This window comes from Eublepharis macularius, chromosome 11, assembly GCF_028583425.1.
Source record: "Eublepharis macularius isolate TG4126 chromosome 11, MPM_Emac_v1.0, whole genome shotgun sequence".
NCBI classification, from domain to species: Eukaryota; Metazoa; Chordata; class Lepidosauria; order Squamata; family Eublepharidae; genus Eublepharis; species Eublepharis macularius.
Genome location: NC_072800.1, coordinates 63,577,699 through 63,605,172, shown reverse-complemented (window position 1 = coordinate 63,605,172; position 27,474 = coordinate 63,577,699). Strand labels below are relative to the sequence as shown.

The window sequence follows — 27,474 nt, the reverse complement described above, 5'->3', positions numbered from 1 at the left end:
ATGAAATAGTACTTGGAAACTTCTGTGCTTTCTTGAAAAGCAGGCTGGTTTCATTCAAGCTGATGTCACCTTGCTTAGGATCGTCTGTATATTTGTCTCTTTGCCCTACAGTTGAGGTTTGTGAAGCCTGGAGAATTGGGAAAGAAAGTTGGTTACAGCGGAGCTGTGTTGCCCTCACTTTTTTTGTCTTGATTACCAAAGTTCATCTCTGACATGCAAATTCCCACCCCTGTGAAAACTCGAAAAAAAACTAGCTGTCTTTCATTTTGTAAATGGGTAGGGCAGTTCAGTGGGTTGACAAAATAGACACACAGCTGGTAGTCTAGTCTAACAGCAAGTACTGAGGATTAAGTAAGTGGTAAACATACAGTGAAAGAAATAGGGGGAAACATGTCAAGCATGCTGAAAAGAAAAAAATGGCTTGCATTTTGTTAACTGACTAGTATGACGTATGGAAAAATTACCTTCTGATGTTTTCTGTGAATATGTTAAAAAGTGCTCAGGGGCTATTAATTGTCTTCTGCCCATTCCATGAGATCTTGAAAGCACACAGTCGATGTACATATCCCAGAAGTTCTGAGCTAAATCATTGAAGAGGTCATTGTGCTTGGGTTTAGACGACTCCTTCAGGAACATCATGAATTCCCAAAGAGCAATAACGGTACCTGCTACTCTAAGTTTCTTCATTTCCACCAGCCTATGAGAGGAGATTTCCCAGCACTGATGATCAATCTCACCAAGGCTGGCAGGAGCTTCCTTTTGATATTCCAAGTTGCCATAAACTAAATTCACCATCAGAAGACAGCCCAACTGAAGATACCACCACCACCTTCTGCATATGGGTTCCATGCTGCCCAGAAGAACCTGAAAGCAACACAAGCAATCGTGACTTTACTCTCTTTCTTTGTCCCTACTGGCACAATCTGTTAAGGTACAAAATGTGTCAAATATATTGGCCTTGCACAATTGTAAAATACTGCTAACAATATGAAATAGCATCATCACTATCTGCAAAGGGGATGGCGTGTGCCAGTCAAGCCAACTCACAGGCAAGGCTGAAATTTCTGCGTGCTCATGGGACTCCCCAAGTATTCAGAAAAATATGACTTCACAAATTAATCAAAAGAAAAGTTTTTTTAAAAAAAAACAGCCCAATGTATAAAATAACAATAAACAAACATTGCAGGTCATTCATTTAATGTGTGAGCTGGCAGGATGTAAAATCTACATCACAGTACTTTTGAGACATTGCATAAGTTTCCAATAACTGTACTTGCTGAACTAATATTGCAGTTAGCATATTTAGAAGCTTCACCCTGGTCCACCTTCTCCCATCAGGATTCTCCTCTCTGAACAAGTTCCATGGAAAGAGGAATAGCAACAATCATGGACTCTTTGGATGTAGCCTGGAGGAGCTTAAATAGCATCCCTGCGCATCCCTCCCCCTTCCTCTGGTTCATGGTGAACCAGCCGGCCCCTAGGAAGGGCTTGGGAATGGTCTGTGCCCTCTTGTGGCCAACACTGCGCTAATCTCTTCCTTACTTGATCCCGTCAGGCTGCCCTTGGGCTGCAGCGGCGTGAATTTGGTTACTGGGCTGCTGGGGCTTGAAGCCAGTGTTGCTAGTTCACCACCTGGCTCCCTGAGGAAGCCCAGCCCAGCCCTGCAGCTGCACCAACGATCGATCTTGCCTCTGGAGCCATGAGAAAGCTCTGTTGTCCCTTTCTTGTCCTCACTGGGGGGCTGCATCCCCACCCTTTTGTCGAGACTCTGTGGTGGCCACAGGACCGGCATCAGAGCCCCAATCCAACTCCAGCTCCAGACAGATTGGTTGTCCATAGCTGGATGGGTGTTACGTGTCCTTCCATGCTTGAGGTGTGATGTAGTAGTTGGTGTTGAATTAGGATCTGGGAGACCAAGGTTCAAACTTTCACTCTACCATGGTCACTTTACCGGTTGACCATGAGCCGTTCTCTCTCTTTCAACCAAATCTACCTCACAGGGTTGTTGTGAGGATAAACTTGGAGGAGGTGAGAATGTTGTACTCTTCTTCTCCAATGGGGAAAAAAGTGTGGTATAAATAGCTAAAGTGTAATATTAACTTTTTTGCAAAGTTAATATTACAAAGCTCAAATAACCCATTTATAACAGTACATAGATCTCAATTTAAGCAATTTCCACAATGCTTCAATAAATAAAATGTTATGTAAGCTGCAGAGAACAAGGACTACTCTACACTGTATCACTTCAGAGAGAAGATAGAGGAGGCTGTCTGGTAACACTCTTCCATGTGAAAAAGATTCCTTGCTAGAGAGAAACTAGTATGACAAGGAGAAAGGTTCTAGTCCAACACATTTGCCGCTGTACTACAGTTTCATTTGGGGGAATAATAAGCATTAAAAATAATTCCCTCCACCTGTGGCCTGAAGTGATATATCTGTGGACCACCAACTTACATATTCCAATCTGCATTCATATGGACAATTCCTGTGAGTGGCACAAGCCCCTCCAAAGCTATCCGTGAATCAACTCAGATCTCCAGCTATTTCTATCAACTCTCAATTCTCATCTAACAGTTATTTGAACTTGTAATGTTATATATACTGGAATATTGCGTTATTTAAAGAAGTTGCACTTGGCTGTAAACCATACATCACCATCAAAACTCTTTAGGTCTTTGGCTCCAGTTAGCATCCTGGGTAAAAATGCCTTCAAGTCTGTAGCCATGTAAACTAATCCTAGGTGTGTGTTCTCCCAAGCAAGCCCCATTATGTTCAGTGGAGTTTATTTCCAAGTAAGTGTGTTTGCAGTCTTCTGGGCCAGTTCATGATTGCTGCTAAACCCACAGTTTATGCCATCATAACTGGGCCATTTCCACACATGTTGAATAATGCACTTTCAATGCACTTTCGTAATCTTGTAGAAGTGGATTTTTTGTTCCACACATGGAAAATCAGTTTCAAATGTTCACTAAAGAGTATTGAAAGTGGATTATCCAACGTGTGTGGAAGCAGCCCTCGTTGAGATCTAGGTTCCCCTTGCAGCAACATGGGAAAAAGCACTAAGATCACAAGGGAGGCACGCGGCAGGAAATAGTACAGTAGCAGCTACTCCCATAGTATCTGTCCCTGTCCCTACTAAATCCCAGCATCGCTCCCAATTAACATTCGCTGTGACAAAAGTCCTAGGAACATTGTGGGGTTTTTTTAAGTTTGGTGATTTAACTTGATCAGCTCCTGCTTTCTGTTGTTTTTATTTTGACAGTTTTCTTTGGAAATTGACTTGAACAGATGGTGGAGACTATAGTATATAAAAAACATTCAATAATCCTCATAACTTCCTACCCCACATTCCAGTTTCAACCTCTTGTTAATCTCTGTTCACAAGTTACACTGAGTGCATGTACATCCTGCACAAATGTGCACACATCTATTTGTAAGAAAGAGCCAATATTCACTGACTTTACAAATAGAATCAGGGAACAGCATTTGGATAAATGTGTGTTTTAAATCACACGCTTGCTTGCTTGCTTGCTTGCTTGCTTGCTTGCTTGCTTGCTTGCTTGCTTGCTTGCTTGCTTGCTTGCTTGCTTGCTTGTGTCACTTATTGTTTGCCTTTCTCACTAAGACTCAAGGCAGATTACACAGTATGAGATTAGTACAACCAGTATCAAGGACATTTCCATAATGCCATAGAGTAAATAGCTACAAGGTTAAATAGACATAGCATTAGCAAGAATCCAATACAGAGTAGAAGAAATACTGAAACAGAACATAATCAGTTCTAAGACTGACATTAGACAGCATGAAGCACAGGTAGTACATAGATAATATGTAAGGCAACACAGTGGTGAAGTCTACCCTAACTCATTAGCAAAGCATTTAAGACCCCATCTCTACAATACAGCCCTCCCATTTGAGTAAAAAGCCTTTTTGAATAGTTCGGGTTTTGCATCATTTGTGGAAAGCAAACCTCTTCAGGCATAGGGGCCACCACAGAGAAAGCCCATGTATGGATTGCTGTTGATGTTGCCCATGTGCAGCCTGGCACCTGCAGCAGACCCTGTTCAGATGAGCGAAGCTGCCATAGAGGAACACAGGGAGGGAGGTGGTCCCGTAGGTATACCGGACCAAAGCCATGCGGAGCTTTGTATGTAATAACCAATACTTTGAACTGAGCACAGTAACTCATAGGTATCTAACGGAATGATTGTAGGATGGGAGTGATGCTCCTGCTCCTGCTCACTCATGATAACAGTCAAGCTAAAGCATTTTGCACTAATTGGAGCCTCCTAGTTAACTTAGATGGAAGACCTATGTATAGAGCATTACAATAGTCAAGCCCTGATGTTACCATAACAAAGGTTCAAAAGAAGCAGATTTTTTCATAGTCAGGTTGGGTTGTCTGCTTATTTTCTGGCTGGATAAGCACGTGGCTGTCTCCATGGTGAAAAGGATTTGAACAAATGACTTCTTTGAAACCAAGTGATTTGTGCTTTGCCTGGTTTAAAATCTGGCATGAAGTAGCATACTTTTTATCATTCTTACATCTTTTCTGCTCTTAACCTTTCAATAGCATGTAAGTTCTGGTTTCTTTTATAATCCAGTTTAACTTTAATTATAATAATGTGCCTGGACTCAGTGCCTAACTATATGTACTGCTTTGTCATTTTACCAAGATAGTACTCAGATAATCCATGTTGTTAAAGGAATAATTTGAAATGATGGCCCATTTTAGACCCTTTGGGTCACTGACAGAGCAGAGTGAGTGACACAAGGCCAGGAACAGCTTTTTGTGCCTCCTGCCTTCCATATCCCCGTATTAGTCATGCATGGAAGGAACTAATGTACACAAGATGGTGATGGGAATTTAAGGATAGCATCACAAAAGGTGATTCACATTCTCCAGTGGTCCGGAGTGGGGCAGTCAAGACCTCTGGGTAGCTCCTCCTCCGTCTCTTACGCAGGGCCGGACAGATCTGCGATCCTAGGGGGAGGGGCTCCCAGGCAGCTCAGTTTTTTCCGGCCCTGCTCTGCAGGCAGACATAGTTTTCTTTGCTCCGTGGGAGCAGCGATCCTAGGAAGAAGAAAAGAGACGCAGGCTCGCTGGGGAAAGGAAGGAAGTATTCCTCCAACCCCTCCCCCCCCCTCCTGTTCCGAGTGCAAGGCTGGAAGGCCTCGGGAGCGAGCAGCAGAGCCGACGATCCTAGGAAGCTAGGACCCGGCTTCTGCGGAGGCGCCACTTTGCAAACGGCTGGAAACGCCGAAGAAAAGCCGCGGGAAGAGAAGGACGCCCGGCGCGGTTTCTGAGCGGCGGCGGCCTCGTATTTAGCGTCTTGCTCGTGAGTATTCCGATGGACCCCGTGGAGAGGCCTCGGAACCTCGAGGAAGCGGGGGAGGGGGGAGGGGGAATCTACTTGTAAGCCCTTAAACGGCACGGGGACAGAAACGGCTATATAAAAAAGAGAAAACCGGAGGTTTCTTTCCCTTGAGTTCCCCCTTCTTAGGCCCAGTCCAGTTAATGGCAGCCTGATTGCCTTTGGCCTGAATGGTGCAAACTGATCATTTTGTAGCCTTTGGAAGCTGAGGAGGGTCAATGCTTGCTTATTTGTCCCCTAATTCCTGCGGATTGAGGGATGTGGGGTTATTAGGCTCTGGCTGCATTGTAATGCCCGCCTACGCTTCTCTTCCATTTAGGCGGGAAGATTTGGCGGGAATGACGTCACAGGCCAGTACAGCAGAGCAACAAGTGGCTGAATCCGCTTTAAGCAGCATGGAGTCCCCAAAGTTAACAAGGCAGCTACACCCTTCTCAAGGGGAAAGCCTGGGGGGCAGTGACCCGGATCTTGCAGGCCCAGATGCAAAGGCAAATATCTTAGCCTGGCTGCAAGCTGAGATTAAGAAAGGAATAGACGATGCAGTCAAGAATCTGAAGCCAGTTTCCCATAAGAAAGGCAAACAGCCAAGTACCTCCAAAGGGAAAAGGCGTGCAGAACCCACTACCCTAGTTAAAACCAAAAAGAGAAAACTAAGGGAGTGGGAGGATGAAGACTCCAGTGACTCAGATGTCCCCCTGGAAGATTCAGAATCATCCCACAAGTCCTCAGGGAGTGAAGAAGGGGAGCTATCTGAGGAGGAGGAGGTGGATACTAGCCAAATGCAATCTAGGCTTTTCCCTCCTGATATGTATTCTAAGTTGCTTTCAAAGGTATTAAGAACTCTGGAGATATCACAGTCTATTGCAGGTAAAGAGGAGACGGAATCCTCCTACCCCCAAGGTCTGGAGAGAGCCTTACCTAAGATGGGGCCTAAACACTCAGGGGTGCCCTTACCTGCTATTTTCCACGACGTCTTGAAAATGGAATGGGATAATCCAGCAAAACCTAAACTGTATCAATCAGTTTTTCACAAATTCTACTCCTGGAACCCAGAGGATGCTAGAAAGATCAAGCTGCCGATCGTGGATGACCCAGTTACCAGTCTAGCTACCACCTCGGTTCTGCCCATGGATGCTGAGGGCATGCCTAAGGACCCATCAGACAAGAAGATCGAACAGGCCCTGCGCAGGGACTTCGAGGCATCAGCAGCGTCTCTAAGATCCTCAGCAACTGGGTCCTTGTTTGCTAGGGCGGCCTATACCTGGGCCTCAGATCTGGCAGCGGCAGGCAGAGAAGTCCCTAAGGAAATTAAAAATGAAGTGAAGAAAATAGCCCTGGCAGCAGCATTCGCAGCGGACGCCACCTTGGACTCATTCCAAATGTCTTCTAGAGCCATGGGCTTCAACGTGGCAGCCCGTAGGAACACGTGGCTGAGGAGCTGGGATGTGGACCAACAAGCTCGTAGCAGGGTGGCAGCGATTCCGTACACGGGTTCCAAACTTTTCGGTGAAGCCTTGGACAAATATTTAGTGGAAAACGCTGAAAAGAAGAAGGTGCTGCCATCCAAGAGAAGGGACACGAGGTATAAAGGAAGGCATTCCTTTCGAGACTTCAGAAGAACATCCAGACAGAACTCCGAAAGACCTTTCAGGAACAGGTGGCAAACCAAGCCGAGATCGGATGCCAGACCATTTGCCTTCAGGAAATCAGTCACCCAATCCAAAGGACAGAAAAAGAACAATCAAGCATGACTATCCGTGTCAGGGGAAGTCAAACCAGATTGGAGGTCGTCTTCAAGCCTTTGCACCCCAATGGAGACGAACAGTATCCGACAGGTGGGTACTGGAGACGGTATCCAAGGGCTATTCCTTGGAATTCGAGGAGGTGCCAACCAGACGCTTCATTCAAGTGTTTCGCAGCCGGTCGCAACACAAACATCAGAAAATGAAACAGGCTATCAAGCACCTGTTGCAGATCGAGGCGATAGAACCAGTACCCACACAATTCAAGAGACAAGGGGTGTATTCTATTTTCTTCATCGTCCCGAAGAAGAACGGGGAGATCAGGGCCATTCTGGACCTCAAGTGGCTGAACCTTCGCATAAAGGACAGAAAGTTCAAAATGGAAACGATGAAGTCCACCACCGGAGCCATACAGCAGGGGGACTTCCTGGCATCCATCGATTTGTCAGAGGCCTATTTGCACATCCCTATGCGACCATCTCACAGGAGGTACTTACGTTTCGCCTACGACGGGGAGCATTTCCAGTACAGGGCTCTCCCCTTTGGCCTGAAATCTGCACCAAGAGTGTTCACCAAGGTGCTGGTAACGCTGGTGGCCTTCCTCAGAGTCCAGGGCATTGCCCTGTCCCCGTACCTCGACGACATCCTGATAAAGGCGCCGTCCCTACAAGCAGCACAGACAGCGGTCACAAGGACCTTGGATTGCCTGGAGGATCACGGCTTTATTGTGAACCGGCAAAAGAGCATCTTGCTCCCTACTCAGAGGATCGTCCACTTGGGAGTTACAGTGGACACAGTATTGGACAAAGCCTTTGTATCACCGGAGAGACAACAAAAAATTCTGTCCTTAATCAAGGAAGTGCAAGCGGGCAAACCAGTGGAGATAATGCAACTGGCAAAGCTGCAAGGCATGTTGGTGTCCTGCCAGGACACACTGCAATGGGCCAGATTCCACACCAGGCCACTGCAACGGTTTCTACGTCCATACCAACGCGTGATTTGCCACAAACAGCACAGGCTGGTGCGGATCCCTCAGTCGTTGTCCAGGGCATTGGACTGGTGGCTGGATGCAAGCAGATTTGCGGAAGGATCTCCGCCCAGGGAACCGAGCAGGATACCCATGACTACAGACGCAAGTCTGTTAGGCTGGGGAGCCCACATAAAGGGCAGAGTGGCTCAAGGAGAGTGGCTTCCCGAGGAGAAAGAAGCAAGTATAAATTTTCTGGAGCTCAAAGCCATAAGGAACGGGCTACTGGAGTTCGAAAACGCCCTACAGGACAGTCACGTGATGGTACTCACCGACAATATGACAGCAAAGGCCTACATAAACCGGCAGGGAGGCACCAAGTCCAAGCTTCTGAACCAGGAGGCAGAGAGGATCTTCTCCTGGGCGGAAAGCAGAGTGCAGTCAATAAGAGCCAGTCATATCGCAGGACAACAGAACACCACGGCGGACTGGCTGAGTCGGAACAGACTCGACCAATCAGAATGGGCTCTGAACAAACAAGTATTTGCACTGATTTGCCAGAGGTTCGGCACCCCGGGAGTGGACCTCTTCGCTTCTGTGGGGAACAGGCAGGTGCCTCAGTTCTTCTCGAGGTACAGCGAGCCAGAGGCAATGGGAGTCGATGCGCTGACTCAGGAGTGGCCGAAATGCCTTCTTTACGCCTTTCCCCCTCCGAAGATAATACACAGGGTGCTTCAGAAGATCCTCGATCAGAAGGCGGACGTCATTCTGATTACGCCGTTCTGGCCACGGAGGCCATGGTTCCAGGACCTCAAGAGGATGGCTCGGGGGCAACCGTGGTCTCTGCCGTGCAGGGAAGATCTTCTGACACAAGGGAAGATCCGGCACCCAGATCCTGCATCTCTAAGGCTGACGGCTTGGAGATTGAACATGGTCAACTTCGGGATTTAGGATATTCAGAAAGGGTGATTTCCACGATGTTAGCTTCAAGGAAAGTATCTACTAACAAGAGCTATAATAAAACATGGAAAATTTTCAATGAATGGTGCATTAAGAATGACAAAGACCCCATGTCAGCTACAGTGAAGCAGGTCCTCCTGTTCCTGCAAGATGGTTTGGACAAAGGACTCAGTACAAGCACGCTGAAGCGGCAGGTGGCAGCGATCTCGGCCATTAGGGGAACCAAGTCCGGGACATCTCTGACTACACACCCCCACGTCAAGAGGTTCCTGAGAGGGACTACTTTGCTGAATCCACCTCAAGTGCATCGTTTTCCTACATGGAACTTGAACTTAGTGTTGAACGCACTCACTAGAGAGCCCTTTGAACCAATGGCAACTTGTTCTCTGAAGAATCTGACTCTTAAGACAGTCTTTCTGGTGGGTCTGACCTCAGCTAGAAGGGTATCAGAGATAGGGGCGCTTTCTGTAAACAGGGATCTATGTATTTTCCACCAGGATAAGGTAGTGTTGAGAACGGATCCTGCCTTTATTCCTAAGGTAAACTCCTCCTTCCATAGAGGGGAGGACATCGTTTTGCCCTCCTTTTGTACTAATCCCAAGCATGATAAGGAAAAGGAGTGGCACAGGCTAGACGTGAGAAGGGCTCTGAGCTTCTATATAGACAGGACTAAGCAATTTCGTAAAGGGGAGAGCATGTTTGTTTCATATAGGCGGAACTCCATGGGCGGAAAAGTCACAACTTCGACACTCAGTAGGTGGATCAGGGAGTGCATAGGGTTAGCGTACAAAGCCAGGAACCTTTCGCCCCCGGAAGGCATCACGGCTCATTCCCTTAGAGGGACGGCCGCCTCAGCGGCGTATAGATCCTTTCCATCCTTGGAGAAGATATGTAAGGCTGCAACCTGGAAGTCAGTTCACACTTTCACTAGGCACTATAGAATAGATCAGATTGTGTCTTCCGACGCAGCCTTCGGCAGGAGGGTGCTACAGCACGTACTAGACTCCTAAGTTACCCGCCCAAATGGAACACTGCTAAGCATACATCCCAGAGGTCTTGACTGCCCCACTCCGGACCACTGGAGAATGGAAGATTTTTTCACTTACCGTGAAGCTTCCTTTCTCGGTGGTCCAGGAGTGGGGCAGTCACAATCCCACCCAATCAGGAAAGGGGTTAGTTGAAGCAGTCATATAGGACACAAGAGCAGACGGAGCAAGTTGTCAACTTGGTCTAGGTTACTTGTTGTGAGTGTGTGGTTTACACTGTTACGTTATTGGATAGTTCATCAGTTGCTGTTATAGTGTTTTGAAGCAGGTTGGTGGCAGCCTGGGAACGAACTGTATGGGGAGTCAACAAGGGCTTGAAAAGGAACTGAGCTGCCTGGGAGCCCCTCCCCCTAGGATCGCAGATCTGTCCGGCCCTGCGTAAGAGACGGAGGAGGAGCTACCCAGAGGTCTTGACTGCCCCACTCCTGGACCACCGAGAAAGGAAGCTTCACGGTAAGTGAAAAAATCTTCCATTCTGCTGCGGAGCCAAATATTCCACACAGCAGTGTGCATATCACACATTTGTATTGGTTTTTCTATGAGGAGAATAAGCATTTTTCAAGAGAGTGAAACAGAGGCCACAGACACAGAATAATGGATGTGACAAGAACAAGTTCACAGCAGGCACTGTCAGGAAGTGCTTGAGTGCATAAGGAGGAAAAAGGCAACAGAAAGCAAGATTGGAACCCCTTTGTTGGGGCATGTGGGGTCCATATGGGAAAAGCCTCCCCTTTCGCGTATCTTGCTGGCAATAATTGCAAATGAAAAAGGAAGAGGCAGCAGGACCAGAACCCAGACCTCCCACTCCAGAGAACGCAACACAACACTTTGGGAAAAGGAGATTACCATGTACGCTGCCCTGAGCTCTAAGCAGAGAATAAGTGTTACAGCTATACAAGCCAGAGGGACAGCCAAAAGAGACACACCTGATAGGCCTTCCCTGTTCTAGCCATACAGACTAGTATTTATAAGTTCTACATAAAACTATAACTTGGTTGTACAACAAACTTGCAGTTCAAGAGGATTCCAGTCTCCCAGCACGACTGGTTTAAAAGGGCCACACACACGAAACAGTGCAGCACAGTTGTCTGAGTGATTGGTAGATGGACCGATGGCTGCACATTCAGCCATTTACCTGGCCTCCTATATGTCTCAGGATGCCTGTTTTTTACCCATCTCCCTTTGTCCGAAGCACCCACATGAAGCTGCCTTATACTGAATCAGACCGTTGGTCCACTAAGGCCATTGTTGTCAACTCAGACCCACAGTGCTTTCCATGGTCTCAGATGGAGGCATTTCACATCACCTTCTACTTACCACTTTTAACTGGAGATGCTGGGGATTCAACCTGACACCTTCTGCTTGCCAAACCGATGCTCCACTACTGAGCCTCTGCCCCTCCCCTAGCCTTGGCCCCTCCCATAAGCCAGCTCCAACCCTCTCTTATTTTTCCAGCATACTTTGTGTGTTGCATGCCTGCATGTGCACAGACCATGATGGCAATACTGCTTTGTTCAAGATGACTGATCTAACTGCAGGTTGGGATCTTTCCCTGCCCTCTGGCTCTCCCTCCCAATGGCAAAGCCACAAGTATCCCAGGAAGAGTCTAACCACCATACGAAGAGAAAGACATGACTGAAACAAGGGCTTTGTTCCATTAAAAGCTGCATGATAAACATAAAGCTAAGATACACACCTTTCCCTATCATTGTAACCTTCTGTGGATAGCTTTACAGTAGATTTTTGCCTGTTAAGCCATTTTCAAAGGCACAGGAAACCTACAGCAACTTGGCTTCTTTATATATTGTATATATTATTTTAAATGCTGTTTTTAATGTACAAATGGTTTAATGTTTTGATGTTTGCCACCTTGAGGACTGTATTTGGGTGGAAACATGGCACTGAAATTTTAAAAAATAAATAAATATTGGAACTTGTAGATCACTCCAATCACAGCTCCTATAGGCGTCATTTGTGGTCTGCATGGTGACTGTATGGGGTTGCATCTGTGTGCTGAAGGGCTGACAAGATGCCTGTGCAGAGACAAGAGAGACAGGGTGATAGCAATCCATCTTGGAAAGCATCTATAATAGGAATGACCTAAAACCAAAGACTCACTAAGAACGAATGACTGAGAGAGGCTGCCTTCACCTGGATGCTTTTCCATTCTTTGTGCTTCAACCAGGCTTCCTACTCTCCCAGTCTCTTCAGGGAGTTGCATTTGAATTTTGTCTGATTTTTGTTCTCTTCTATGTATCATGGATGTGGTCCTGCAAGGAAGAACATATCATAATTTTGAGCAGTACTAGAATGAATTGAGTAGCATGCTCAGTATTCACCCAAAAAGTGGTTATGCCCATCATGGGCTTTCCCAATGTATGGCATGAACTCACTTGGCTTTGAAGTCAACACACCTCCACCCCTGCACTTTCCTACACTATAGCTCTTCTATTGTCTCTATGTGGGATTCTTTACCATTGCATTTTGAGCAGTGGTGGAGTAAAGTGGAACATAGTTTTCCCAAACAGTGTCAGGGGAGACATTCTGGGGCAAAATATGTTTGAATTCCTTGTGGGGCTGTAGGAGAGGGATGAAGGATGCTCACGAGGGGTCCTATTTTAAAGCACTGTTGAGTCCCCCCCCCCCTTTTGCTTACCTGTTCTGGGGGCCTTGGCCTTACCAGCCCAGTTGCTGGAGTAGAATAGAGATTCTTGGTTTTGTAGCCAGAGTCCTGAGCAGGGATCTGTAAGGGTTCTGAGAACACAAGTGTTATTCATCTGCCCACTCCACTTTGTTGTTTAGCCTCAATTATTGGTCAAGATGTTCAAACACATAGCAACGTGGTTCCTGTTCTGCTTGTCGGTTGTGGGCAGGGAGCCCATTTTTCGTCAAGAAGTGTGTCTATTTATGAGGCTATTAGGCAGGTTACTTTAAGCAGATTTTAACAGTACAGTTTAATCAGCAGCATTTCCCATATGCACAAACTCACACCCTAGTGTGTCATGGAAGCTTGTTGGGTGACCTTGGCCAGTCACTCACAGTCAGTGTAACCTATCTCACAGGGTTGTTAGAATTAATTAGAGGAGAAGAGAACTGTAAGTAGCTTTGGGTCCACAGTAGAGAGAATATAAATAAAGTAAAATAAAAATAAAAATGTTATACTACTCACAGTGAGTGATTGTTATGTGGGGTAACTACATTACAATGCTGTAGTAACTTTGCTGCACTGGTATAACTTGCACATGCATTGAAATGGAATTCTGTACCAATCCATCCTTAATTTTTTACCCCCACCTCTTGATCCAAACCCCTCATACACACCTTCAGCTCTCTCGTCCTCCATTTCCTGTCTGCACCCTTCTTTCCTTGAGATACCCTATCCATGGAATGGTTTGGTTCCTGGCTCTTTTGGTTAGTATAGCTCAATGGGAAGAAGCAATGACTCAGGAATAGAACACATGCTTTGCCTGCAGAAGGGCAATTCGCTGGCATCTTCAGGTGGCAGGTGACCTTTCTTTGGCCAAGACTCTGAAGAGCTGCCATCGTTAGAGCAGACAACACTGAGACAATATAGCTCCCTGCGGCATGGCGTATGCTGAGCAGATCCACAAATTCAACATAAGGCACTTCATATATTCATATACCTGATAAAGTCACCTATTCCTCATAATATTCACTACCTGTTCTCAAGTTGTTAACATTTCTCTTGCATACTAAGTCTTCTTTACTGAAAAGCTACTTGCACCCCTGATTTTTAACCGTTCTTTCTTGCACAATATTGGTATATACTGCCAAGCAGATATATAGAATAAAATAACAAGGATGTCAGCCCTTGAATAGAACCACAGTGGCAAATGATGCAAAAGCAGCCAGCAGTTTCTAGACATTCTATTATTTCCCCTCTGTTTTCAAACACAATTTTTTTTAATGGTATGACCTGTCTGGTATTTTAATGATGACATGTCCCTTACTGTTGACCCGTACATGTAGTAAACAATGGTACAGTGCCTCTGAAGATAGAAGTTCTATTCTATGAGATAACAATACTTGTTAAATTAATGTATTACCAGCTGAACTTTCAAGATTGGATCCAGTTAGCTTTTTCACTCAATCTTGCCCAATTCCCCTCCTTATTACAGCCCCTGCCACACATTTCTTTTGTCCATAATGCCCAACATAGCCTAACTGGTTCTTTCCTTTTCACCAGCAGAAAAGCTGATTGGATTCAACCCTCAAAATATATTATCATAGTAATCCTTACAACAGCCCATAAGGTTGAGCCAGTCCTGTTATCCCCATATTACAAATGGGAGGTGTTGAAAATGTAGTATGCTGCTTAAGTCCACCTTGTGAATTCTTAGCTAATAATGGGGTAGTTAGACATGAAACTTCTTTTTACACACTCATAGCCATGAAGCGATACCTGGGATAGAGGTCCTATGAAAAAGTTCAGAAGTCAACATTGAAAAACACTTTTGGAAATGAGTATTTTTAAATATTTTGTAGGTGGCAGTCATTAGTACACATACGATGGGGGGGGTCCCCTAATATTGCATCCCTGTGACTCATAAGCAATATTTACTTATCTAATGGCCATACTGTAGATTTTACTTATTTAGATCCTTCTACCCATTTACTATATTTCTACATATTTTTGTGATTATTTGTTGTTGCTGGTATCAGCAGAAAGTACAGCCTATAGCGGCACAATATTAATTACAAATGTACACCTTCCGTACTGCCACAGAATATCGTTGCCAGAAAAAAATGCTTTCCACAAAACTTGCAGATCTGTGTGCAAGCCCTTGCTTACGAGCACACAATATTATCAAACATCAAAAGTGATGAAATTAAACGGTAGAATGAAAGACTTCCATTAAAAAAACTGTTGTAGAAAATCAGCTATATTTTTTAAAAAATACTTACTAAGTTATGGCTGGAGTGCAAATATTCAGTCACAGGAAGCTCTGTTGATCAGCCACGTGGAGAAAGAAAGACAATCTCGAACTGTTTCCCAGGGACCTGAAGCCTGAGGCTGTTCGTGATTGCTGCTTCTGCTTTTAGGGTAGTGGGATTACACTGCACAGGAAGACACTGGCAACAGCATCCACAGCATTATCTCTATCAAGTGGAGAGGAGAGGGGCTATAAATCTCATAACCCCGCCTCTGTCCACATCATCTTCTGAGTCAATCTGCTGTGTGTCCCTGTATCCCTGTTCCCTTACCCTATCAATATTGCAGCCCCAGGCAGCTCTCCTATCCACACTTACATGGGAGTAAGTCCTTATGAATCCAGTAGGATTGATTTCTGAGTCACCATACTTAGAACTGTGCTGCACACATGTCCTTGAGTTCCACAGGAGCCCAAGTTTTATAGTACAATCCTATGCAGAGTTACTCCAGTCAAAGCCCATTGAAATCAATGGACTTAGATTGGCGTAACTCTGCTTAGGATTGCACCATTACAGTTAAGCTGAATACCTTTAGTAAGAATAAGGGGAACTATATTGATTTGGTCCTTGATAAAAAGCCAGCAGCCAGCTTGAAGAGCATACAACACTTCATTCTTTAATAAAGAGTTGCAAAGGGTTTGCAGGATTTTGTTTTTGTAGCACAATGAGTACAGCACCCCAGAGGGGCCTTTAGAACAAGAGAGAGGTTTTTTTAAAAAAAGTGTATTGAAGTTCAAAGAAACTGGCAACATTCTATAAAAGGAATGCTTAAGGAAACCAAAGAATCCAGGATTAACAGCTAGATATTTTCCACATATTAGTGCTGATGTTACATTGCATTAGCAGAAAGTGGAATCATTGTGGTTCCACACTGTTTCCCTTACGATGCGGCAATACCTACTCCAACAGTAAAGTCAAAATTGGGTAGCACCCACGTGTGCCTGCCTGCCTCCCCTTTCTAGCCCTCCATACGCTCAGAGGCAATTTAGCACTACAGGGCATTCCCCAAGGCGCTTTACTGTCAGCCCCTTTCTTTTTTCCTTTTTCTTCTTTAATATGAAAAGGGAACCATTCTAGTCAATTTCAGGCAGCTTCGTCCGGCCCTGTTTATTTTTGCCAGGTTCTGATCAATTTTACTTAACTTAGCTGAGCTCTTCATTTCCCACCTGCCCTCCCACTCTCGGCAAGTGATCTGTCAAAGATGGTCTTTCAGTGTTGCCTGCCAATATAATTTGCAAGCAACAGAAAAAAAAAGAACTCATGCTTCCCACCCCCTGAGTATAACTGACTGTTTTGACTGACTGACTGACTGACTGGAATCTCAGCAGTTGCTCTTTAAGCAAAAATTAAATTATCAGCCATATTATTTTTATTCTTGTGTTCCAGAAAAATGGAAAACATTTTGTTTTTATAGTCTACACTTGAAAGCAAAATACACTTATAGACTCCTGCTCCTCTCCTTTTATTCTGGTTAGTTGTTTAATTAAATGATTGCTAAGCTTGTTTCATCTTTACAATTACAGTTCTTTAAAAATAATGATGGAAGGGCAGGATTGCAGAATATTTTAAAATAGCACTGCAACCAAGAAACGTTGGAGGATTACTAAACACACTACCAATCTTTTTGCCAGGTGCATAAATAGCCCTTTGGCATGTGAGCACTACAATTCTATTTAAAGCCAAATATATTGCCACAAATTGCTTACAGAAAATAGGAAGACAACACAAAAGATAGAGACTGTAAAGATTAGGCAGAAACATCACTTGGATTCTCTGTAATAAGGATGGGAATAAATTATAAGTATTCCAGACAAGATAGCTAGTGAAGAAATTATCTGATTGGGACTACACACATGCAAACCCACCCTATCTCTCTGTGACAGTTGGTCTTAGGCCAAAGCAAAGCAAGAAGGAAGGACCAGAACTCAGCAAGAAATTTATTTATTTAGATTTTTATGATGCCTCTCTAGAATCACATGCTTTGTACATATAGGTAAGGGTAAAGATAATCCCTGTGCAAGCACTGAGTCATTACTGACCCATGGGGGGACGTCACATCATGATGTTTTCTTGGCAGACTTTTTGTTACAGGGTGGTTTGCCATTACCTTCCCAAGTCATCTACACTTTACCCCCAGGAAACTGGGTACTCATTTTACCGACCTAGGAAGGATGGAAGGCTGAGTCAACCTTGAACCAGCTACATGAACCCAGCTTCCGCCAGGATTGAACTCCAGTTGTGAGCAGAGCTTGGGCTGCGGTACTGCAGCTTACCACTCTGCGCAATGGGGCTCTTAATATGCAAAAACTGGTTTAATCCAGTTTTTAAAAATTCTAGATACCAGGACTGGGAGAAACATCTGCACAAACATATAGTATGAACTGTGCAAACATATAGAAGATGTTGGAAATACAATGTCTTGTGTACAGAGAAGGCAAAAGGCAGAAGACACAGAATACCTGCAGAGGACAGCAAATGTGACAGTTAGGTAGATAACAAAATAAGATCCTTCTTTCTGCCTCTCCTCTGTCCTCCTTGCATGTTATCCTTAGGCTACTTCCTGCTTCTTCTAGGAAGTCCTTCTCTCCCAGTTTAGTAAGGTAGTTAGTATCTATTCCGTTTCTCTGCTTTCTATCAAAGTTGTAGTTTCTGAATAAACTTCATTCACTCCTTAATCAGACTCAAGATCATTCTAAGATATACCAGAGCCTACAGAAGACAATGCTCTATATTCTTCCTATCTACAGAGAAAATACGTGGCCATTGTCCAAGGCTCCATGGGAATCGTCACCAGTTCTGATCAGTGGAGGGTTCTCAGTCAGAGGAGGTATGGATTTCATCTTGTGTTGACATCTCTGGAATGCAGAGAAAATACATTCCATTTACAAATTCATCCTGTGAAATATTCCTTGATATTGTGACCCATCTTTGAAACTGAAAACTGAAAATCCTAAGGGAGAAAATATCCTAATAGTCTCTTATATTATATACAGTCCCAGGAGAGTGATGATATTAAACAGAAACCCCGGCAGGGGTGGGTGGGTAGATGGAGAAGTATCTTGTAGCCCTCGCCAAAAATCAAACCAACTAACATCCCCTCGGTAGGTCAACATTGCTCTTTCATCTTCTTTGGACATAGTTGTTCTGTAAAGAAACTGGTAACTTCATTCATAACATTACATTCATAACTGAAGATGGGGGAACGAATATGGTCAAAGACAAGCATTTGAAAAGAAAGTTTTTAAGGTTTATATCTTACGGTGGAAATTGAATAAATAGGGCATCTGAACTCTGTACCTGCTCATTTTCCCACTCAAAGAAGTGTCTAGTGGTGACAGAGTGTCTGTAAACGAGGGACCAAAATAAATGCTGCAGTTCTACCTCTCGGTCCCAGTATTGTGTTGCAAGTAAAAAGCCAAAGGGCATATTTGCATATGATTCTATAAGCTGCTTTGAATCTCTTGCATTATTTGTGCATGTGTGAGATTGCGGTTAATGCAGGAAAAGAAGCACCAGAGCACCATTTTTAAAATAAATGCACCTTCTAGTCACCATTTATCCCACTTCCCTCCCTATACAGTCTAGACATAAGGCAGGTAGCAGCAATAAATACAAAATAAAAATAATAATCTATTAAAATAATTCAAACACAATCAAACCAGAGAAGCTGGGGCCCAAGTGTTTAATTTTTGACCTGCCCCATAAGCGCTTATATTTGAAATATCCTATAGAAAATACATAAATTTAAAGCATCACTTGTGAAAATGCTCAAAGGAAAGGCTCCTTTAATGGTTAGCAACTTTGTACTTCTTTCTGCCATACAAATGGTAGAGCTTATTCTTTACTTACTCTTCTTCCTCTGTTTGCTTTTTAAAAAATTAGCAAGTAGCAATATAGTGCTTAATGTAGTAAATGTCTCATGCACTGTGATGTGAATATCAATATTATTTCTAAGCATTTTATTAAACTATTTTATTTTATACTCAAAAGTATTACAATGATTGGCAATGACTTATGAAATATTTTCCAGACAAGAATTTGATTTCTCCTTAACAGAGATCATTTGTAAACGCAAGCACTACATCTTTTTTCAATGTACATGCTTAAGTTGTTACGGACGCCACAGCAAAATAAAAAGAACTGACTCTTGCATTTTATAATGCTGTTTCCTTAGCAGGTGGAGAGAGGTTGTTAAAAACAAACTTGATCCTGGCTTTTTGTATGTGAGTCAAGATTCAGTGCTTGAATGACTACCTCAGTGTGTCTAACAAGGAAGCATGCATAGTGTACTTAGATGCCATAATGGTGTCATCGTTGTAGAAGCGGAGAGGGCTGGGACAGGAAATTGGTGTCTTTATGGTGAAAAACCATGTCACTGAGCCTCCGTAAAATGGGGACTCCATAAGCAGTCATCTGTTGGTGTGGGAGGTAGAAGAGGCTACAGCATACAAGCCAGCGAGTGCTTCCTCTATCTCAGTCCCACAGATGGAGGGAAAGATTCCACATGATCCATTTAAGATATTTATAATCCTCATATCTCTGTGCAGTCTAAGCAATTAGATGTATAAAAGCACACTAATGACCCATGGCTTTTAAATCAATTTCCTGTCCTTTTGCATATTTCCTGTTACACTTTATTTATACCTCAAGACTATATCTACACCAGCTTTTACCAGAGCTTGCTTTAAACTAGTGTGGCATTTGTTCACATTTATACATGTGAGGTTTTCTGCCCTGAAATATATTTCAGCTCCAACTTGTCTCTAATTACTTTGTGGACTAATAACCCCAGTTTGGTAACCAAACTGTGTTTATACAGCAGTAGGAAAAACTTGTTCTAAAAGAGTAATTTTTATGCCTTGTCAAGATTCTGCTGTTCTTGTAATCTCCAATATGGTCAATCTCTTTACTGTCCTTTACCTGTAGATATTTTAATGATTTTTTGTTTCAAGGAGGAAAGCAGCAATGGAAGCCCTCCACTCAAACTTCCTTTTCCTTTCCTATGGCTGCTCTTTTTATGAATCTTTGACTACTTCTGGTCTCATTCCTAGACTATGTCAACCAATGTAGGCAGCTTGGCGGAATGTTGGACAAGTGACAGTTGAAAAGTCCATTGGACAGCAGTCAGAGAGCCAAGCAGCAAGACTAGGATGCCTACATTTCCCATCAAAACTTGAGGGAAGCTGACAAGTGTCCAACCTGTGTCATTCGTCACTTGTAGCTTGGCCCTGACTCAGAATCACAGAATCACAAAGTTGGAAGGGGCCATACAGGCCTTTTAGTCCAACCCCCTCCCCAATGCACAATGAGCCTAAAGTATCCCTGACAAATATTCATCCAGCCTCTTCTTGAAAACTGCCAATGAAGGGGAGCTCACCACCTGCCTAGGCAGCTGATTCCACCTTTGAACTACTCTGACCGTGAAAAAGGTTTTCCTAATATCCAGCCAGTACCTTTCTGCATGTAATTTAAGCTCGTTGCTTCAAGTCCTATCCTCTACTGCCAACTGGAACAGCTCCTTGCCCTCCTCCAAATGACAGCCTTTCAAATATTTAAAGAGAGCAATAATGTCCCCCCTCAATCTCCTCATCTCTAAACTAAACATTCCCAAGACCCTCAGCCTTTCCTCATAGGACTCAGTCTCCAGACCCCTGATCAGGGCTGGCGCCACCATTGAGGTGGTGAGGCTGGAACCGTGAGCACTGGGGCGCCGGAGGGGGTGCTGGGGCAGAGGCGCGTGCCACAGAGCTGGAGTGCCTGGCCCGCAGCTGCTGTAGCCAGCCAATCCCATGCTGCTGCCGCCACATGCCCCCAGCCGGGCGCAGCAGCCGTGGGCCAGGCACGGCAGGCATCTGGGACGGCATGTGGAGCGTGGGCAGCCTCCACGCGCTGCCCCAGCCACCCGCTGGCCAATGGGTCCGGCTTGCTGTTTGCTGACATCATCATGCAGTGATGTCATCATGCAGTCTGGGGGCGCATGTGTGCACGCTATGTGCATGTGCACATAAGGGTGGCCGCAGGTGCCAGAAACCCTGGCGCCACCCCTGCCCCTGATCATTCTCGTCGCTCTCTTCTGCAACCTCTCGATTTTGTCCACATCCTTTTTGTAGTGAGGCCTCCAGAACTGCACACAGTACTCCAGGTGCGGCCTGACCGAGGCAGTATAGAGAGGCAGTATAGAGACTAGAAGACTCAAAGTCCTCTAGTCAGCTTCCATGTCAGAGTGGGGATTTGAGCCTGGGTCTCCATGATCCTAGTCCAACAGTCTAACCACTATATCATGATATCACACTGGCCTTTACCGTTGTGAGTTAGAGGTAACTTCATCAGATGAGAGTTGCCAACCTCCAGGTGAAACCTGAAGTTTTCCTAGAACTATAACTGATCCCGAGACCACAGTGATCAGTTTCCCTTCAGAAAATGGCAGCTTTGGAGGGTGGCATCGCAGCCCTGCTGGGCAGTGTCCCCTCCTCAAACTCCACCCTCCTCAGGGACTACCTCCAAATCTCCAGAAATTTCCTAAGCTGGAGTTGGCAATGCAGAGCAGTGTAAATCCATCAGGCCAACTGAGATTCTCAAAAGGTTAAAAAGGAGCTTAAAAATCTACATTATATGCAATTACCACTGACAAACCCTAAAGTCAAACAGACTTTGACATGAGCTTGATTATCCTGCAAACAACAAACCTCAGTCATAAAGCTCAAAAGCTTCTCCTCCATAATCCCTTTAAGTAAAAGGAATGGAAAAGGTTGTATACCATCTAAAAGTCATTATGGAGTCAGATGTTCATTTTAGATTCAGGGTCAGATACTACCTTTCCAGAAATAGATGGAAAATTGATGGAAAATACCAGCCAATATATTTTATCTTTTTTAAATCAATCTTTTTAATCTCATTCTATTGGTGCAGAAGTTCAATACAGCATATGTGAAATATGTCACTGAAAGTTTAACTTGCAAAGAGAAATGTATGAAACCTGCACATAAGATTTCCTTTCTGCTTGCTGTTCTACAACAGAGAAATTACACTGAAAAGCCAAAAGCAGGAGTCCTGTCTTTCCGTGCATGTTCCTGTGCGATAGCTTTGCACTTTCCAGCAGGGCCTTCTGGCTCATTGCCCCTTCTGTCTAGAGCACACTCTGTAACATTCTGACTGTGGGCTCCTCATAGACATCAAAGGGTTTTTTTTACCCTCCTGGCTTTGTAGCAAGACTGAAAACAGAACTATTTCACAGAGAATTTAGGGCAGTCTGAGCCTGGGCCAAAGGGAATAGGTGACTGGGGAGTTTTCACAGTGGTGGTGATTCTTTTAATGTATTTTGTTTACTGTTTTAATGTTTTTTGAAAGCCACGAAACCAAGCCATCCACAAATCATTTGGAGGACTTCTCAGGTATGCAGGAACACACACCCATTACCAACAAGAAAATAAGGAGAAAACCTTTTCAGTTACCTGATGAGGATTAAAATTGATTCAGCCTGGAAATCTGGGAGCAGCTAATTATCAGATAAAGTGGCTGGGGCAGGGGTGGGGCGGAGGAAAAACCATTCTGCATAAGCTTCAGAGCTCAGAGAAGCCCGGAGGGGATGGCTAGGATGGGCTTTCCACATTTGTTTCCCCCATCTAGTAGTTCCTCATGGGGCTCAGACTGTAAAACGTAGTGGCATTTACCACTTTTTCAGTTTTTGGAAGATTTTAGGTTTAGGGTGGACGAACGTGCTTTGACTATGATCTTCCCAGAAAAATGGTGGCAATGTAGGCTTGTAGAAGAGTGCACCAAGGACGGGGAATGGACAATCAGAGCATGACTGGGTAGTGATGTCTTGTGGATAGTTTAAAGAAGCTGGCTCCTGTTTGGCTGTAAAACTGAATCAAAAGCTAGCTCTGTGTGAAAGCTGCTGCAGAGATCATTGCTCTTCCATGGCAGGAACAGCACGGCAAACATTCATTTCCTATGTCACGGTTCTTTATTGTGATTCTCTGGACCATCTAGATCTTTCAAATTAGAGTAGCTTTACACCGCTCAAGGTAAATAGTTTCAAGGATTCTCCAGATATGATCCTTTGAGCTCTAAGATTTGGGTCCAGTAGCACCTTAAAGACCAGGGTATGAGCTTTCGAGAGCCAACGCTCCCTCAGTGGAAGGGAGCTTTGACTCTAGAAGGCTCATACCCTAGAAATCTAGTAAGTCTTTAAGGTGATACTGGAGCTGAATTTTGCTCTTCTATTACAGACCAACAGGGTTACCCACCTGAAAGTACCTTTGATCTGCATTATTCAAAATGGAAATTCATCTAATGTTTTGGATCTTCAGAAAAGGAACAGTATACAAACACCACTCCTGTGTTTAGAAGGACAAGTGGGGATGATACTACTTTTCATTCAATTAGCTTTTGCCCAGAAAGTATCCTAAACAATTATCCCATTGAAAGATAAGCTATCTAGTCAGTAATGTAGTAGGTTACTGGCTTAACATCAGGATTTGAGTCCAGTGGCGCCTTAGTGACCAAAAGGATTTTCAGAATATAAGCTTTTGAGAGTCAGAGCTCCCTTCTTCAGACGTGAGCAGGAATCCTGAAGGGAGCTCTGGCTCTTGAAAGCTTACACTCTGGAAATCTTGTTGGTCTCTACAATGCCGCTGGACTCAAATCCTGCTGTCCTACTGCAGACCAGCAGAGCTATCCACATACACTAGCTTAACATGTTTGAAAATTATTATTATTATAATCAGGGCTTTTTTCCTGGGAAAAGATGTGGTGGAACTCAGTGGGTTGCCCTTGGACAAAATGGTCACATGGCTGGTGGCCCCGCCCCCTGATGTCCAGACAGAGGGGAGTTTAGATTGCCCTCGGCGCCGCATGCGGCGCCGAGGGCAATTTAAACTCCCCACTGTCTGGAGATCAGGGGGCAGAGCAACCAGCCATGTGACCATTTTCAAGAGGTTCCGGAACTCCGTTCCACCGCGTTTCTGCTGAAAAAAAGCCCTGATTATAATCATTTTTGCTATGGTGAAGTCTGTTTCCCTGTTAAGCATGATTTATTTTAAAATAATCCTGAAACTGTCATACTGAAAACCTGGCTGATAACTGGATGTTATGAGTTCATTAGGTTCTTTATGTTCTTGTCTTGTTTGGATAATTCAAATAGTACCAATTGTGTGTTTAAATCTTGTCTATTAAATATTAAACTCATGGGCAAACTCTAAGAGTCTCATGCTACCCATTATATTAGTATGGTTCCTCTCCAAAGAAGTCTGGTAACTGTCGCATTGAGGGGACAGGGATGTCTAGTAGGACATTTTTACCAGCTTCAAAATTATGAGGTTGGGAAAGCCATATTGGAGGAAAGGGTTTGCCCTCTTTTCCTTGCACCATCTGCCTCATCTGATTTGTGAGAGCCATAACTGCTACTTAAAGGTAAAGGCAGTCCCCTGTGCAAGCACCGAGTCATTACTGGCCCATGGCGAGGACGTCTCATCACGATGTTTTCTTGGTAGACTTTTTGTTACAGGGTAGTTTGTCATTGCCTTCCCTAGTCATCTACACTTTACCCCCAGGAAACTGGGTACTCATTTTACCAACCTCGGAAGGATGGAAGGCCGAGTCAACCTTGAGCCAGGGTGTGAGCAGAGCTTGGGCTACAATACTGCAGCTTACCACTCTGAGCTACGGGGCTCTAGCAAAATATATTCATATATATGAGAAATTTGTAATCACTATTTTTGCATAGACTGTGTTAAGATAAAATGTAGCAAGAATGAACTAACATTTTTTATATACTTTCAGAAGTTATTTGAAATATAGTTAACCTTGCCTGGTGTTTGAAGTCACAAGATATTTAGTCAGTAAAGGATATGAGCCCTTTTCAAGACAGACCGTGTGTTAATGTTAGGAGATGGTTATGAAACTCTATAAATATGAGAAGCTGAATTGATCAGAAGCTTCTTCTTAGAAGGGGCTCCTTATCTGTGATCTTCTCATCTTTATCAATAGTATATAACTTCTGAAGGAATGTATGTAGGACTATTGTGTCCAGGAAGGATAATGTAATATTTCAATCTTAATTTTTGTAAATATAAATCCTTTCCCTTTATCTAAACAGTTTAGGTTTCCAAATGATTAGAGAATCAGCTAAATGAAAATACCTTTTACACTGAATACAGATAATTTACAGTGCAGTCCTAAATAGAGTTATATCCTTCAAAATGCTCAGAAGAGTGATTCTGCTTAGAAATATAGAGTTGGAAGGTGTCCTCAATGGTCATCTAGTCCAACCCCTGCACAATGCAAGAAATTCACAGCTACCTCCCTGCTTAATGCCTAGAGAAGGACAAAAAACCTCAAGGAGGAAAACTCCTTCCTGATCCTGAAGAGGCAATTGGCATTACTCTGGGCATATAAGAAAGGGCCACGGGAGATGGGTACTGGCTCATTCCTTCCTCCCTCTTGCAATCTGCCTAAATTCATACTGAGTTATAGAATCAGCATTGCTGACAGATGGCCATTAGGGCTGCACTATCCTTCTAAATCAATGAGATTACATTGGCATATGTTCAAGTAGACCCACCCAACTAATCTGGTTTCTGGATCAGGATGCTAATGAATTTAAAGGACCGTGACTATGTCTTGCAACTGATATTTTGAATAAGTAAATAGCCCAATTAAGAGAGAAATCTTAGGCTTCCCTTCAGTGTCAACCCTGAGCAGGCTACCTGAACCTGGCTTCTGCCAGGATCGAACTCAGGTCACGATTGAACAGATCTTGGGCTGCAGTACTGCAGCTTACCACTCTACGCCATGGGGCTCTTTATCTGCTATTTTAACTGCTATTTAACAATATAAAATATACCTGAGATCCATTAATTATGGATCCCCAGTGGGGAGGAGGAGGACATGTAGCCCTCCTGATTTAGGTTGTCATCAGGTGAGTGGCCACCCTACCCCACGGGCCCTGATATTTAGAAAAATTGGGATGCACTGGGTCCACTGGTATTATAATGTTTTAATATAATAGTAACTGCTACCATTGATTTTATCTTTACATTTACTGTCATGTTGTGCTCTGTTCTGAACCCGCTTGAGGGGAGAATGGACAAAAAGTCTAATAAATAATAATAATCACTGATGCAAAGAAGTTGTGTCATTAATGGCTTTTAACAACTCATTATGGACCATTTAAACAAGATTCATCCCATGGCATTCTGGGAAATATCCCATGTAACTCTAGAAGAGCACGTCACGCCCTTAGAATTGCATTAGGAAGTATTATACTTGCTAACACTCATGAGGATTTATCCCATTATATTCTGTTCTGTCCACCCTACCCAGAGCCAAATTTCTCGCACCACTTTTGAAGGGCGTAAACTCTTCCTTGGAACCAGAGAAGCTGACTTTTCTTCTTTTGGATATTGACCCATTTGTATCACACAGATTGTCGTTATTGGCTTTGACAGCTAGGAAAATACAAGCTAAAGTTGTATCCAAAAGCTTTCATGTTTTAATACAAGAATTTTCAAACTTGGTTATTTTAGTGGTGATGTTCATCATGATTTATGTTTCTTTCTTTTAATTCTCTGTGGTTGTTTCTAATGTCCTTTGGCTACACACGAAATGTTTTTGCACCTTGTGCCATGAAAATTAAACAAATAAAATTATTTCATTACATCTTTCCCACCCTTTCCCCAAGAAGCACAAGGCAACATACATGGTTCGCCCCTCCTCCAGCTATCTCCACATGAACCTTGTGATGTAGATTAGACTGGCTTGCCCAAGGTCACTGAAGGCGCTCAAGGCAATGTGTGCTTGAGGTGGAATTGGATTCAAATTCCATCCAAGTATTCCCAATTGTAGCCCAGCCCTGTAACCACTACACACCACTGTCTTATTCAGTGTTCTGCTGTGACTATTGGAAATGCTATGCATTCCTGTAGTTTTTGGAAGGAACTAATAGCTGCCAATAGCTATTCTGCCTTATGTTGTTGTTATTATTGTATCTATTATATCCTGTAATTAGCTTGTAAACATTTGAGATCCAGTGAGTTGCAGCAGATACTGAGTTGGATTTGGGAAACCTGAGTTCAAGTTCCTTCTTGGCAATACTTTAAAGAACTACTAGATTTCCAGGGTCTGACATGCGAAATCTCATACCCAAATCTTGCTCTTCTACTACAAACCAACGTGGATCCCATTTGAAAATATCTTCTCAGCAATTACACTAATTGGTTCTGACAGAGATGTCAATAGGCCCGGGAAAAACGTTGTGCCCTTTCACAAGGGCTGAATGAGCAGTTGAAGATTTTCACGGCATTGAGGTAGGTAAATAGCACCACCTAGGGTTGCTAATCCCTGGAGATTTAGGGCAGTTTAGGGTACGGTGGGGTTTGCAGGGGGGAGAGACCACAGCGGGTCATAGTGCCACAGAGTCCACCCTCCAA

General features: G+C 43.9%; 1 protein-coding gene across 1 annotated transcript; it reads right to left on the bottom strand.

Annotated features, from left to right (window-relative positions):
- Positions 1 to 4: 4 nt before the first annotated feature.
- FAM237B (family with sequence similarity 237 member B) lies at positions 5 to 15,093 on the bottom strand. The gene is made up of 3 exons (XM_054992011.1): positions 15,017 to 15,093; positions 465 to 864; positions 5 to 127 (listed from the first exon to the last, which is right to left on the bottom strand). The coding sequence occupies exons 2-3, from the start codon at positions 847 to 849 to the stop codon at positions 75 to 77; spliced, it is 438 nt and encodes a 145-aa protein (XP_054847986.1). The 5' UTR covers positions 850 to 864; positions 15,017 to 15,093; the 3' UTR covers positions 5 to 74.
- Between the last annotated feature and the right edge of the window lie 12,381 nt (positions 15,094 to 27,474).